The 16,327-nt window shown below is 38.8% G+C and overlaps 1 protein-coding gene across 1 annotated transcript in view; it reads right to left on the reverse strand.

Annotated features, from left to right (window-relative positions):
• Window positions 1–145: 145 nt before the first annotated feature.
• The window catches only part of gpr39 (G protein-coupled receptor 39), a 32,371-nt gene continuing 16,189 nt past the window's right edge, over window positions 146–16,327 (reverse strand). The window contains exon 2 of the mRNA XM_040149384.1: window positions 146–2,361. Coding sequence (XP_040005318.1) covers window positions 1,862–2,361 — 500 coding nt within the window. The 3' untranslated portion in view covers window positions 146–1,861. The remainder of the gene's footprint in view (window positions 2,362–16,327) is intronic.

Raw genomic sequence — 16,327 nt, forward strand, 5'->3', positions numbered from 1 at the left:
AGTAAGCATTTGGTAAGTTGAGGGACATCTAGAGTGGCTGTCAGTGATTGTCCAGAATGATGGACTACACCAACTTTTTGGGAGTTTTTCCCACCAGTAACTTTAGAAAGCCACTTTATGACATTGAAAGTAGTTTTAAAGTTATCCTTTATGACAGTAGGTAATGTGATGTGCTAAACTTGAAAAAATATGATATAGTTCATCAAATTGTAATATTTAGTCGCTTTGCATTGGTTAAGTTAAAATATAAGTTTTAAAAGATTTTATATCACGGTTTTCCTTTCTTTGGATGGATGTGAACCTTAAAGGTACCCTGTGGAGTTTTCTTGTAAATAAACACAATTATGTTTACATTCAGTGTTTGTCATACGAAAGGCATTGGGTGTATCCTTGAGGTCTAGCAAACAAGTTGAATGTCTTCACGTCCTCTTCTACCGCATATTTTCCGATCCATTGGTGTTTCTTGGACTTTTAGTGCCGTCAGCTTTCAGGGACTGAAATAGCCTGAAACTGAGGGACGTCATATACTGTAGCTTGCATGCCCCAGATGTATTAAGAGAACTGAATACTATGTTCCACGATGGTTCGCAGATGGTCCCAAGTTCATTTTACGCTTATTGTATTGGAGACTGTCCTACCATGAAGAACGGCAACATCGGTTGTTTCAGCCAGTACCCTAAATCCATATATGTTTACCTTAAAGCAATTTAGCCCTCCAGTGGCATGGACAAACAACATATTTTGTCGTTTAGTTTGGAGGACTTGCTGTGGCATTGACAATCTTTGTCAAATACATAAACTCTCCAACCACAATATGCAGCATACTACTACTATTTTATTTGCTGTGTCAGACAACATATGAACCTCATGTATGTGGGGAATTCTCCGTCATCAGGACATCTCATTTGTTATACACTCAAGGCACAGAATACTGCAGTTCATTTCCAATGAAAGTTGTTCACTGGGTGCATATGAATACTTCAGGCTTACTCAGGCTCAAGAATTTTTGGATTCCTCCTCTTTTGCTGAAACTGTTTTCTTATTTACTGTTCTTCCCGAGGTTTCAAATTTGATTGGACTTAAGGGGTCAAATTCTTATAATACAAAGAGTGATTTTGGGACATTTATGGGGCTCAGAAAATTTTGAATAATCATTTTTGAGCTATTCCTTTCATGATGAATGTGTAAGGGAAAAAGTCTTTTCGGCACCAGCTGTTCCTGGGGTCTTGGCTGCACCACGCATTTGCGATTCCACCCTCTGCAGTCAACAGGAAAGTAAAATGTGTCACCAGAAAGTTTATGAGTGTGTATAGTATATGTGTCCTCATGTGCATTACTGTAGAATAGGAGATGTTCAACAATACACTCTCAAGAACTCACTGTTCAAATGAGTGTTTATTTTGGAGCCCCCTTGAAAATGACATGCAAAATCAATCCAATTTAAATTCAAATTCAGTTTGCAATTTGAATAAATATATTCAAAGATCACAAGGACCTGCACATCAAAAAAGAGCTCCACAGCACCACTACTAGTCAAAAACTCTACTGGTTATCTTTAACTATGGGGTCTTCATGCTTATATGCATATTTGAGCTTTTGTATAATCATTTTCTGATTTGATAACTATTTCAAATTCCCTAAGTTAAATGTGAGCCCATTAAGCTTTCTATTGTGCCAAATTGTCAGCTGAGCATGATCTCTCAATGAAATTCCTGACTTAACAGTTTGTACTGTCTTTATTGTGTAAAATGAATATCTTTCTTATTGTTTCTAACGGCACAGCCCAAGCGTCCTTGGATCAAGCAGTTTCTGACATGTCTGTTTTTACTGTCTACTGTGTTGCATTAAATTGTACAGCACATTATATTTCAGTCTCTGATGGTTCATCTGTATTTGTTTTGAGAACTGAATTTGACTCAGTCAGGGTGAGGGACGTCTGAGTTTTTGAAATCACTCCTGAGTCACTTTGCTTCTGAAAGGTCGTAAAGGTGGGAGGAGTTTTCTCTTGTGCAAGGGTGGTGCGGTTTGTGCTGCTTCGACGTAATTGCTTTTTCAACAGGGGCCGGAAGGAGCGCGCAGAAGCAGTGTGGGAGTTCTGCAAGGTGCGCTTGTTCACATGTTCAATAGTTAGGTGGCACCGCAGTACCTGGACAAAGACCTCCCTGAACTGCCTGGAGGACAGGTTATAAAGGAAAGGGTTGAGGACGGAGCTGAGGTAGAAGAAGGTGTCAGCCACAGGATGAAGTGTGACATAGATCCGGAAGTAGGAAGTAGACCAGCGGGCCTTCGGCATGACAGCCATCATTAGACGACGAATCTGGTTGGGAAGCCAACACACCATCAAGGATCCCACGATGAGACCTGAGGAAAAGTCAGTCAGAAAAGTCAGAAGCACAAAATATGAAATATTTAACACTTATTTCTTTTCCTGCTTAGAAGACTGATATTGCTTTCATATCTGTCTGTTAAATATAAGGCTACGGCCAGCAGCCCATTAGCTTAACTTAGCATAAAGACTGGAAATGGGTAAACAGCTAAAACGTAATACTTGCTTTATTAAATCCGTACAAAACCAACAAGATGTTTTTCGGGGTGTTGTGTGGTGTTGTGCCAGACTATTTCCTGTCCAGGTGCAGCAATTTCCTGGAGTCTTCTTGTCATCGGCATTGAAGGCCAGCTGTAAAACTGCATGTCATTTTTGCATGGATTAAACAAACCCAAGACATAATGTGTTAATTAATGAGCGGAACAGGTGCTGGTAGGCTGATTTTCTTATCTTTGGACAGAGTGTGGCTAGCTGTTTCCACTTGCTTCCAGTCTTTATGCTAAGCTACACTGTCCATCTCCTTGCTCTAGCTTCATTTATAACAGACAAATATGAGAGTGGTATCAACCTTCTTCTCTAATTTTCAGCAGGAAAGCAAATACACATATTTCCCAAAATGTTGAACTTTAAGGAAATAATACAAGAAAGAACAAGATTTTATTGGGAGGGGTGCGGTTATGCTGCAGTGTGCACCAAAACTATACACAGCAAGCAGGTAGAGGTTCAAGTCACATGGTGTTGATGGACACACTGACTTCTGCATACAGTATGTATACATATGTTTTGTGTTTTGGGACTCAGCGTGTTATTCTGCATTTCCTGTATAATGACACCCGTGTGTTCTTGAAGTTTTGATATCAGTTTTCTCCAGATTGTTTACTTCTATCACTAAACTGACAGAATGCTAAGATGCAGACATCGTCACTCTTTCCCTTTAGTGAGAGGAAGACAGGCTGATTTAAATGGACATGACGGAAATCAGGCTCATCATACCTGCTGGTGTTTTATTCCTCTCAGTCTGATCCTATTTCCAACTGTACTGCAGGTGCTCCAAAAGATGCCAAAAATGAACAGTGCCTGCACCATGCACTTTTTGGTACATATTTTTTTAAACACTGATTCACAAAAGGGAAACCCAGTTCACTGACCTCCAGGACCGACTCCTAAACAAGCCCGCTGAATTATCTCATCTGTCAAGTCTGAGTCATGTGCTTACCCTTTGGAAGGACTAACACATCCTTGTTCTCTAATCTTGTGTTTATCCATTCCCTGTAGTGTTTCTAATGGGAATTACACTGTGACCAAACAGCCTGTCAACACTCACAAAATGATCTGGCTTAGGATATCACTTCCTGCTGAGGAAAAACACATTTATTTATAATACACCATCCAAAACGACTGGGGAATTATTTATTCCAATGTCATTTCCAGAAAAAGAAAAACAAATGTGAAAAGCTTTCTTTACTAAGAGGCAAATTTAGGTGGTATAAATCCCTCTTCAAATCCTCCAACCTAAACGACCATATAGGTCGCTAGTCCGTACCCATGGATGCCACACGCGAAACCAGCGGCAGGTGCACTGGACCTTTGTCATCATAGTTACAATAACAAACAGGTGGTTAACATTGTGGAACGGCCGCTGTTTGATTAGGTTAAGACACAAAATTACTTGGTTAGATTGAGGAAAAGATCGTGGTTTGGGTTAAAATAAGTACTTCCTTAAGGTTAGAGGACTTTCACGGTCATGGTTACGATAATACACATGCAATTAAGGTTGTAGAACGGTCATGGTTAAAAGACATAGTGTTTATTATTGGCTTCACATGGGAAACAACCCATCCCCTCTTCCAACATGGCATTTGTTGCTCTTAATACTACACCTGGCTTCCTCCTTTGCTCCTTTCTTAATTACTACTGCCGCTAGAGGTCGCCTAACAATAAAACGTAATAAAACCATGGGTCGTAATAAACTGCTTACACACTGACCTATGGGGTTCTATGGAAGAGGACAGTCTTGTTTGTTTGCATGTAGATAAAAGTAGATTTACCTACTAGTGTTTATTATTATTGATAGGGAACTGATAAAGATTTTTGTCTGGCTGCTTCTGTTCACTTGGAAGCAGTGATTCTCACTTTGTACTAATATCAGTAAAGTGTCATGTCTGAGACGGTATTCAAGGACATAGTTACCAATGACGACACCAAGGGCATGTCTCCAGTATTTTCATGGAAACTTGGGGATTTTAACAACTCGAGGTGCAGTTTTTTTCTTTCTATCTTTGGAGAAAAACTTTGGCGTCTTTAGGAAAAAAAGTGTGCTTTTCGGTGATTTTTCAGTCACTATGGATAAATCTACTATATTTGAAAGCCAAAAAACAAGCTGCAGGTAAGTAATCATGGCAGATTTGTTTTTATCCACACTTGTAGCATGGCTCTATGGATGGCACTGTTGGTTGGTCCACCACTTTGGTCCAGACTAAAATAACTCAACACCTATTGGATGTATTATAATAAAAAAAAATTGTTCAAACATTCATGGTCCTCAGAGGATGAATCCTAATGACTTTGGTGATCCTCTGACTTTTACTCTAGGGCCACCATGAAGTTGACATTTGTGGTTTTGAGTGAAACGTCTCACCAACCCTGGTAGATATTCATGATGCCCACATAATGACTTGGTGACCCTCGGACTTTTCATCTCGCTCCATTAATATTTTAATTTGTTCAAAACTTTTGTTTATAACCAAATAACTGCAAAACAAAGGACATTCCCATCAGCTCCCTCGTACACTGAATGTGGGGCAAATGAGCAAGGTTAGCATGCTAACAAGCAAAATAAGATGAATATAGTAAACACTGCTTAGCATCACTATGTTAGCATTGTCATCGTGAACATGTTAGCATGCTGACATGTGTGAGCTGCTAGCATAACTGTACAGTAGACTCTCAGTAGGCTCCAATTTCCACCACTTAATAAAACATTTGTTTTTCACGATGCCATGTAGCCACATGACAGGTCCCAACATGGGCAAACACAGCTTCAGTGTGGGGCTAGAGGCTAGTCTATCAGCCTGCTGATGTGACCTGAGCCTGTTAGCCGTTAGGAAAGATCAGGCCCATTTCCACAGTGATATACTGTATGCTGTTGCTTGGCAGGGTCGTTTGCCTTATCATCACAGGTTTAGTTTTGGCCCAGTGGCTTTTCAGCAATGCAAACAAGAGGTAAAGAAAAACTGATGAAAATGTGGCTCTCTGCATGTTTGTCTTTAGCGAACCAACATCTGCTCAGCTCCGAAAGTGTTTCTGTTCTGACAAAGAGACTTTGACCTTTCTGTGCGTTGACATTAATACAGTCAACTAATTATTTATTATTTATTATTTGTAATTTTTCAACATTGCTTCTATTTAGATTTTTCACTAATTAAAAATAATATGATCCCATATACATGCAATCAGTACATCTGGCATTGGCATTCAGTAAATGAAAATGCCACCTGCAGAAAGTAAAGAAGCATATAGAGAATTGTTTTATTGATTGATTTGACAGGCTTCATTATTAAGCATGTGACAAGAGTTAAAATCAGCTGAATGCAAGGCAGCTCAGAACTTTGCCAAGTTTGAAAAAAACTACATACAGATGTCAAAGGGAAACACATACACCATCAAACCACAGTCCAATATATACAATGTACCACCGAAAAAACTGTCTGAAACTAAAGTTGTAAGTGCTTTTAATGCTTTAAGATAAAGGTGCAAAAAAAATGATAATGAAAACTCCAACCCCAGTTAGACTCAAAGTCAATAACATAAAGAATGGACAGACATTCATCACAGTTAATGATAGACTCACATCAAAGTTTGCAAGGACTGGAACACAAATGCTTTACATACAGAAGAGAAATGAATGAGTGGAGACAAAGCAGGGGACAAACCTACTCCTTTAATCAGTGCTGCCGTGCATCATTTTTCCCTGAAGGTTTGATAGATAATTAAAGGCACGATGGTAATTACCAGCCATGTCAGCAGGGCCAGTATTGTTTTCGCCTTGTGAGTCTGTGTGTTTGTGTGTGTGTGTGTGTGTGTGTGTGTGTGTGTGTGTGTGTGTGTGTGTGTGTGTGTGTGTGTGTGTGTGTGTGTGTGTGTGTGTTTGTGTGTGAGTGTGTGTGCCATCATGGCAAAATGTGGTCCTGGAGACACCTACTCTAGGGGGACCCACTACGAAGGCAGTTTTCAGTCATTTTGCAGCTGTTTATATGTCTGTCTGTCTGTCTGTCTGTGTCAGTTTTTGTCGACGCGTAAGCTTCAGAACTGTACAAGATGCAGTCACCAAACTTTACAGGTGCATAGTCGAGATCAAAATGAAGGCCGAATTAAATGACAACTCCACCATTATGTTAATCTATGGGTTCAACAGGAGGGGATATTCAGGATGTTATTCAGCACCCCTCAAATCCTGTGGTTGAAAATATCCTGCCAAGCACCAGGATGTCAGTCTCTCTCTGAATGGCTCCTCTGCTGAATGTTAATGGAGTGTAACACACTGTTTAATGTTAAAATGCATGATGCTCTTCATTAAATGTTAAATGGTTTTTCAGGGACATTTATAGCTAGAGTAGGAGCCCTTGGATATGAGTAATAAACATTCAATTGTTATCGAGCATTTTCATATAAATTTGAAAACAGGCCATCCTGTCAAGATCCACCAGTAAAATATGTGCTTGCTGCAGAAAAGTAACCTGTAACCAAATTTAACTCTTTCTTATTCATATCCTCAGAAATCAAACTTTGAATGAAGCTGTGTCCACAGGCGCTTCCATCAAATCAGTCTTCATACAGCACTGACGAAACCTGATATAATGACACATCATCACATTGTGCTCCAGTATTTAAAATGTCACCGACTGGACAAATGGGAAGACTGCAATTGAAGGCGTTTTATTTCACACATGATGTCCCATACACCACTACCACTGACACAATGTGGGAGCATGATTCACAAGTTCACAAGAGGGAGGCACAATCATGAAAGGTTGATGGTGTTGCTCTGAAATCAATCAAAGGCATTATTATTATTTTTTGTATTTTTAAACCTGTGATATTTCAGATATTAGCACTGAACCAAATTACTCCCTAATGTAAAAAAAAAAAAATGCTTTTTGAGTCTCACCACTCTCATCAACCCCTCCATTTAACCGTAGGCATTTATTTCCAGTAAACAAGCTCAAAGAAGCTCAGAGAAAACAAGTGCATATTAATTGTAACCAAAAGCAGAGGCATTATTTAGGTGAATAAGTGAGATTCGTCTGAGAACAGTTTGCAGTTTATTTTCAGCATCAACATATAGCAACTTGCCAGATAAAATAAATTGTTTCCTAATTATGATGACAAAAATGTAAACCAGGCGTTATATTTCCTTCAAAACTTAAAGTATTTGTTGCTGCAAATTAGTAATATATATATACATCATTTCTAGGGTACAGCATTGGCATAACATGGCAGATACATCAAGTAATGTTACACAAATAGCTGGTAAACACAGTCTGGCAAGCTAAAGATATATATATATATATATATATATATATATATATATATATACATATATATTGTGCAGAAATTGTGCAGATATTTCTCACAGGAGTTACTGGAGACTGAAGCCAAAAAGAAAGTAAATATTTAGGTTACTTCGTCAAATGGCCAAAAACATAACACACGTTTTGCTCTGCCTGCCAGGTGTAGGTAGGCCAAACCTTGATTAGCAGACAATCTACACTGAGCAGTCTGATTTTAAAATTCTGTGGCCCCATTAGCGTTTCCATGTTGTTTTTGTAGGGAATCATTTTCACAGTGAATCACATGAACAGCATGAAAACAGTTAAACCTCTCTTCTTCACCCTCTCCTCTGTTGCCAAACAAGAAATCACATCACAGCCAACATCTGGTAAGGAGTGGAACAGCCAGTCCAGCTGACCTAGTCATTATTTGGTCATGACATCGTCTGATAAAATCTGACTCTGCTACAGACACAGCCAGTTACTTTGCAGAGTTACAGCCCATTACGCCTCTGTTTAGTGTCCTCCTGTTCTCTGTGGGCCAGGTTAAGGAAAACAGCTCTGCTGTGTATTCAGCTATACTGGCATTTAAAGTGAATAATCACAGAGAAAGTTATAGGCAACTAAACAACATCTTCTTAACTTTAATAGCACACAGCCCCCATCTCTCAGTGGGCTGCCTCACATCATCATTTTGCAACACCTCCATTGTCAGCATACACACTGAAACGCCAAGCTGTCGCTCTCAGATTTACAAACTCTGTTTTTTTTTTGGGAGGGGGGCACTGATTTATTCTGTACAGAGAGCTGAAATGGAGAGAAAAGTATGTATTCACAATATTTACCACCTTAATGTTGACATATTCCAAGCTGCACGTGTTTGTTTTCGAGCCTTTCTACCCTCTAGCAAGGCTTGATTACCAACTGGGAAAAGCAGGTAACTAACTACCAAGGTCCACAAACCTTCAGGAGCCCAGAAGGCCCCTGGTTCACTATGTAGCAGTAATAGCAGTAAGCAATTAGTTTGTGGTAATTTGAATTGGAATTTCCCAGATCCAAAGATGGTTTCTTATAATTGCTTGTTTTTTCCAACCAACACTCTACAACCCAATTTGATTTACAATGATATGAGGAGAGAAAAGCAGCAAATCAAATCAAAACCAGCAAATGTTTGAACGAATATGAATATCAAAAATGTTCCAGATAACTTTTGGAAATTGGTAGATCAACTAATTGTTTCAGCTCTAATGCAAATAGGTTTTGAAACATGCACCATAATGGGCCCTTGGCTTATTTGGCTCAGCAGGTCATTCCAGTCCTGCCCCCTATTGGTGGAACACAGCAGCTTTTGAAAATCCCAGTTTTCTACACCTGAAGGCCAATTGATGAAAGCTTGCCATCTTTCATCCTGCCATCCTTATAAATGACAATAACTGTTCAAATGAATCAATATCACACACTGCACACTGCTCCAGTTTCAATAAAATTCAGAGGGATGATACATTTTGGCAGTTAGTTCTGGCGTTTTAAACCTTACAGAGTTCAAGATTCAAATAGGCCACTTAAAATGTCACTTAGACAGATGATGCAGGTGGTTACTGATTAGCTGCCTTTATAATTGTGGGTCATAAGCTGATCAAGGGAACAGATCATGTATGAAATGGCTGTATCTCTCTTAAGATGGATTTTTTTGGGTGGTGAGCTGGTTCTACCTGTCACATTGGCTCGTTGATCACAGTCTAGGCGTTCATCTGGAAAATTGCCACTGAGTCAGCACTATTCAGTAATGTCCCTGCAGAGAGGAGTGCCTGCAGCTGAAGTTGTCAAAGTGCATGTGTGCACTCCACTCTTGGGTATGTGTGAAGCACTCACAAGTTGTTGATACAATCTTTATTATCATTATCATTATTATTATTCCACTTTTGTCATGCTGAATGCACCTGCCTCAAAACTGTAATCCAAGCAGTCTCATCAGTGATGTCTCCAAGCTCTCTGTAACACACACACACTAACGACACACATACACACACACGCACCAGCAAGACTCACTGTCTCCCTGTCATGGGAAAGATGTATCTGTCAGCTGAATAGAAAGCAATTAAACCAGATTATTGGAACAATTAATTGTCTGTCTTTGCTGTAATTGGAGTGAATTTCATTGAGCTTCTCCGTTCCTAGGTGCAGTACACAGTAGGGGAGAAAAGGGAAAGCAGAACCACTGATTCAAGTAAACATGGTTTTACATTGTTAACGTGCTGAGAAGAAAGAACAGAATAAAGCAGTCTTTATACTATTTAAGTCCTGAATGTCACCTGCAGCCATGAAAGTTGGAGATAAAAGTGCAACCTTTTACTTCCAAAGGGTTCTCCTTTCCCTTTCATGAAAACCTTACGATTTTCATGAAATGTTTGGCTTCCCTGTAAGCAAACTCATACAGATAACACCAGCAGCTGACCAAGGAGTCAGCATGTTGCTGTCACCACAAATAACCAAGGGTGTCGCCAAATTAACCAGAACTGAAATCTTACGGATTCTCACTCCAAAGTCACAGAAAAATCCAGTTCTGCTGAAATTTACACTGCACACAAGCATCCTTTCGCCGTCATGCTTGAAAAAATCTCCTTAAACAAGCTGCTCTCCTTTAATAGTCTTTGCATTGTTCAACTCTTCACAGAAGTCAGGATATCACTGTCTGTCAGTGCTAATTAGACCAATGACTGTCAAGCACACATCAAAGGAGAGGCCCTGGTCAGAGTGGTGTTTCCTATTTGCACCTATTTTGACAAGAAACTGGGAAAAAAGGATGATAAAATTTAAGTAAAGAAACCATGTAGAAGCAATTCAAAACAATTGATGACATTTCAAAGAGCTGATGGCAAGACACCAAAACAATTAACAGCTATTTAGTTACAAATAAATTGCAGATATTTCAGTGCCTGAGCTGGGATAAACTGTGCCAAATGACTACAACAGTATCCGACTTCAACCGTCATGGAGTCATGGGAGATTTGTGAAACCAGTGTACTAATTTGTGACTAATAAATCTTTAATAAAATATAAACAATATTAAAATATCTTGTTTTTAACTCATCCATTTGATGCTCCCCTTGAATCAGGTTGTGCAGCGGTCCAGACACGCTTTCAGACAAGAGGCTGACCACCAAAACACCCCAATGACTCAAAACAAGGTAAATCTGTCCCACTGATGAGTCTGGTTCCAAATCTGATTATGGCACTAAATACCCTGTGATTAAATCAATGTACAACAGCACAAGAAGAGACTCTGAAATGATCACTTTAAAAATTTTGCAGCTGTTCCAGTTGATTTGACTCCTAAACTCTTTTAGAAGCAGGCTGTCTGCTCCAGAAGTGCCACACACCTGCACTGATATGGGGTGCATAAACCCGCACAATGATGTTTATCAGGGTTTTTTAAAATACAAAATTTCTTTAATAACTCAGTGAGGAACTTTTTAAATAGATGGCATCACCACATCATTGATGCCTGTTATTTCCATGATTGGAAACACCTCCGTGGATATCAAAGTGAATAATCAAGAGAAGTGACATGTATCCTCCAGTATATAAGGATACTGCCCGACTGAAGACTGAATCTTGTCAGTAGCCGTGAGTTGTGTATGACCATCTTGATTGCATATTGATTTAAAACATATGTCAAATATATTCAACTACCGAAATGAAAAGCGTTAATGAGGGAGAAGATTAATGTGTGATGAAATTATTCAGATTTGCATGATGAGGGGAAAGTTAAGGGATGAGCCTCACTTGTTTTCTGCATGATTTGAAACTGATTTCACCCTCAGAAGCTTTTTACGTCAATCTGCATCAGTATGGAATTTACTGTAACATGAATCACCGAAATGTGCTGATTACCTCTATACAAAGTATGAAGCAAAATTGGCATTACTGAATGGAAGATGTTACCTAAAATTGTCAATGTAGTCTATAATCTATAGTTCTGTAACTTGGATCCATGAACTATGGAGCCTGAAACTGACTAAATGTATATAAAGGGTATCAGACACATTTAGAAATATAAGTTAAAGGACCTATATGTAAGTTTTCGCGATTGCTACATAGCCAACATTAGCCTTCACGGCTGTTTACTTGCCAGTCTAGCAGAAACATTGCAAGTTCAGCATCAAACTTCTTTCCTTTACTTGGCAAGTGACTACCACCACCACCTGTTCCCGATTAGAAATCAATGGCTTCAGTGGCAGATAAAACTTACATATAGCCCCTTTAATACATCAATAAATAATACTGTTTTACTGTTTGATAAATAATACTGTTTTACTGTTTTATAGTTTTAGGGCAGAGGCTTACTTCTGCTATAAAACTATACTAGCCGGTCTATGAATGTTAATCATCTATATACTGTCCTATAGCCTACTGCTGTAGCATCACAATATAGAGTCTTGTGTCAGGTAGCTAAAGTATTTTAGCCAGCGAGCTAACACTAGCATTGGCTAGCTAATGGTACTTTGATGTCTGTGATCTTCATTAAATTATCTTCATCTTCAAGGGCATATGCGTCCTCTTTATCAACGACCACAATTAAAATAAGTCTTGGACTTTACTGTGTTTTGTTTGACACTTTGTAGATTACCAATTTAACGTCTCGTTTTTCATGACGTCAAACCCACAAAAAAGTGGTAACAGCTAGCTAACTTCGTTAACAATAATTTGCCAGCTACTGGTGATGTCTCTCAGACACACACACACACACACACACACACACACACACACACACACACACACACACACACTGCCCTGCACATGCATGGACATGAATATCTCATTATCATATAAGCATTATAAAAATTAGAAATGTGATGAGGATAATGGGAGTCAAATGCCATAATTTAAAGGACAAACTAGGAAAACTAAGGAGGTTAAAGATAAAAATGAGCAAGTGAGAGAGAAAAAGGAGAGTAAAAGAAGTACTACTTTATTTGTTTGTTTGTTTTATTATCTGATTGGTAGTATAGGAGTTTTCTGCTTTGTGTTTATCAAATAACTGGATCTTGAAGAAACATGTACACTTGATTTTAATCATTTAACTTATGATATTATTTATCGATTGATTCAGTAATAATTGTGACTTGATTGATAACCCTCTACTTCACTTTGTCAGTTTCGGGGGCTCATAATACATAATAAACTGCATGTGTGAGTGTTTAATCACTAAACATTAGAGTGACTTAATAAATGTGTAGCCTCACATGAAGACAAACCAACTCTGTACTGGTGAAGGAAATGAAAATAAAAGAGAAAATCAATGTAATGCAAAGTGATCAGATGAGTAAATAATCTAGCAGCCGTCTTACTGATCTGGTTAGATTTTCTCCTCAGACATTGGATGAAGTTGTACCGAAAGTCTATCCTGTGGATAATAAGCAGCCTGTGATGAAGGCAAATATTATCAAAGCCTGGGACAGCGAGTACAAATATCCCCTGAACCCACACACATCATACAAAAATAGGCACTGAAGCACCAGGGATGAATTATACCCACAGAGAGTATAAAGGAGCTTTTTGTAGATTGAAATTTTGCCATATCCATTGCATTATAATGAATTTTAGGGTGGCCAGATGGGTGGGTTTAACAAGCTGGCCAACTCCGACAGTTCCAGGTAGACATGAATCAGAGAAAAACATCCTTAGTTTCAAATAGACAAACATTGTCTGACAATACTTTTCTGGTTTATATCAACCATTTGATACATATAAAGCTCATTTAAACCATGAAGATTGATTGCAAATTGTTTTTGAAAAAGGGTCAATTAAGGTTTCTTCCCACTGTCTAACAACTGCATTGAGTCCATTACATCTTATTCACGAAAGCCTCTCAGACCAGGAAAATCTAAGCTCATTTCTGAGGCACAAACAGGAACAAACAGAGAGATTTCCTCTCCCACTGCATATGGAGAAAGAAGTGACTGAAATCCAGGAAGAGTGTGAATGAATTAATTTGAAGGCTAACAGAAGAGCCTGAGTCATTAAACCACTTGATTAACTTGAGTAAGTCACGGGGGAGTATTATTCATAATGGAACTAATTTAATCATTTTAGAAGATATTTTCTCCGGAGACATGGGTGCCTGTTGATAGATAATCCTGCTCTCCAGATCCTTGTTTGTTATCTTGGAAACTTGGAAATAATGTTTTTGAAAATGAGTTCTGGTTTAATTCTAATGTAAATCATTTTTTTCACATATTTGTTCGACATTTGAATAATGCAGCCACATGTAATCATCTATAATATTTTTGCTGCCCAGTAAAAAACATGTTTTTTGTTTAATTATCAAAGTCTTCCTCCACTTAAAAATGTCTTTTGCTCATTGTTACTTGACTTGAATTTTTGAGCTTCACTGTGCAGAATGACGTGTGCAGAGTTTGATACTAGAAGGTTGCTCTTACATTCATCTGCTGAAGGAGGAAAGGTTCTCTGAGCTCACCTTAAATCAGAGATTAAGACGTATACGTTTTGCACAAATTTTAAAATAGGTGCATCTTTGCTCAAAAATAGGTGCATCATTACCAGTTTTTGTATCATATCCATGTGTTTCTTAGATGCCTTTCTTAAAATTTTGACCCAATAAGTCATGGACAGGTTTTTAATAAAGAAGAAATCACTTAATGTCTATTCAATATTCCTATTTTTTTCATCTGACTTTCAAAACGTGCAGGTAAGAGGACTGTTTTATATCAGGCGTAGGATATTTCTTCCTGTCATGTTTTATTTGCTGGTAGTTTCATAACCTAATTATTAATCTTTTTTTATGTATGCCAATGACGTGGTAATATTTTATGCCGGCACAGCTGGTATATGACATCTGTTGTGTATAAACTCTACTTGAGTGGAGGTGCTCTTGAAGTTAACTGGTCAAACGTCTCAGTCTTGGATGATATTATTGATAGTGTCATGAATTATATGTTATGATAACATACTTTGTACTTGTTCTCTCACATGTTCTAATGTAAAGGTCTGGCTGTGCACATCCCACCAAAATGTGCACAGTATATATGACAGCTGTGGTGACACTGGTGTAAGGGTAAGTTCAGGCGGAGTGCCATGCAAACTTTTAGAGAGAGTCGAGAAAAATTACAGAAAGAACTGGAGTTTCTGGTGAGATCTGAGTACAGTCAGAGTTTGTGCTACCACATAAAGATACACACAGGTACAAGCAATGTATTTTGCAAGCTAGCTACAGCTAACATCTTGAACTAATTTTAGGCATGACACGGGGACAAATCTAAGATCTCAGGAAATTGTTCTGGATACCAAACCCAAGGCCGAGACCATCAGGAAGTACTTCAATTCTGAATAACACTTCACTGAATATGATTACATTCTATGAATTCAAACAAACAGTGCAGCAAAAAGTGTGCTTATAACACCACATCCCCAATCACAACATAACTCACAAGCTTGTATTACACTAATGTTTGAGAGGAATCCAGACTGAAGCTGATACTGGTTTTACCACAATTAAATGGAGGTGCCATAACAATACTTCTTTTATTGGGTGAGCAGAGCAACAGAGACCTAATGGAACACAATGTCTCAGTTTCCTCTTTCTTTTCATTAATCCACTGTGAAAAAACAATTTGGCAACTGTAGCTGACTTTATGGAAGAGTATCCTTTTTTCTTGTTCACTCTTCCTGCGCAGATCAGTGTTACCTCTTGGGGCTTTTTTTCCCTTTTTTTTTACTGAACAGAAACAACGGGCATGGGAATGGAGCCATCGTTTATGGGTTATTACCCGTATATGGAAGGATGAAGGAAAAGAAAAAGACGCACGGAGAAAAAGAAGCATCACAGTTGTCTCTTCAACCTATACATATATATATATATATATATAGGTTGAAGAGAGCCATAACCAAGTGGCTGGCATAGTTTACAGGAACATCTGCACTGAGTATGGGTTGGAGGTCCCAAGGTCACAATGGAAGACACCTCCTAAGGTGGTTGAGAATGACCAAACCAAGATTCTGTGGGACTTCCAGATCCAGACTGACAAACTGGTGATGGCTAACCAAGCGGACATCGTGTTGATAAACAAACAACAGAAGAAGGCAGAAGTGATTGACGTAGCGATCCCAAGCGACAGCAACATCAAGAAGAAGGAACACGAAAAAATCGAAGCTAAAAAAGATGTGGGGAGTAAAGGCAACAGTGGTGCCAGTGGTAATTGGAGCACTGGGAGCTATGACCCACAAACTGGGAGAATGGCTCCAGCAGATTCCCGGTACAACATCTGAGGTCTCTGTCCAGAAGAGCGCAGTCCTAGGAACAGCTAAGATACTGCGCAGAACCCTTAAACACCCAGGCCTCTGGTAGAGGACCCGAGCTTGAGGAAGACACACCACCACCCCCCATGGGAGGAGGGGGGGTTATATACATATTTTTATTCTGAATGCCAGA

This window comes from Xiphias gladius, chromosome 16, assembly GCF_016859285.1.
Source record: "Xiphias gladius isolate SHS-SW01 ecotype Sanya breed wild chromosome 16, ASM1685928v1, whole genome shotgun sequence".
NCBI lineage: Eukaryota > Metazoa > Chordata > Actinopteri > Istiophoriformes > Xiphiidae > Xiphias > Xiphias gladius.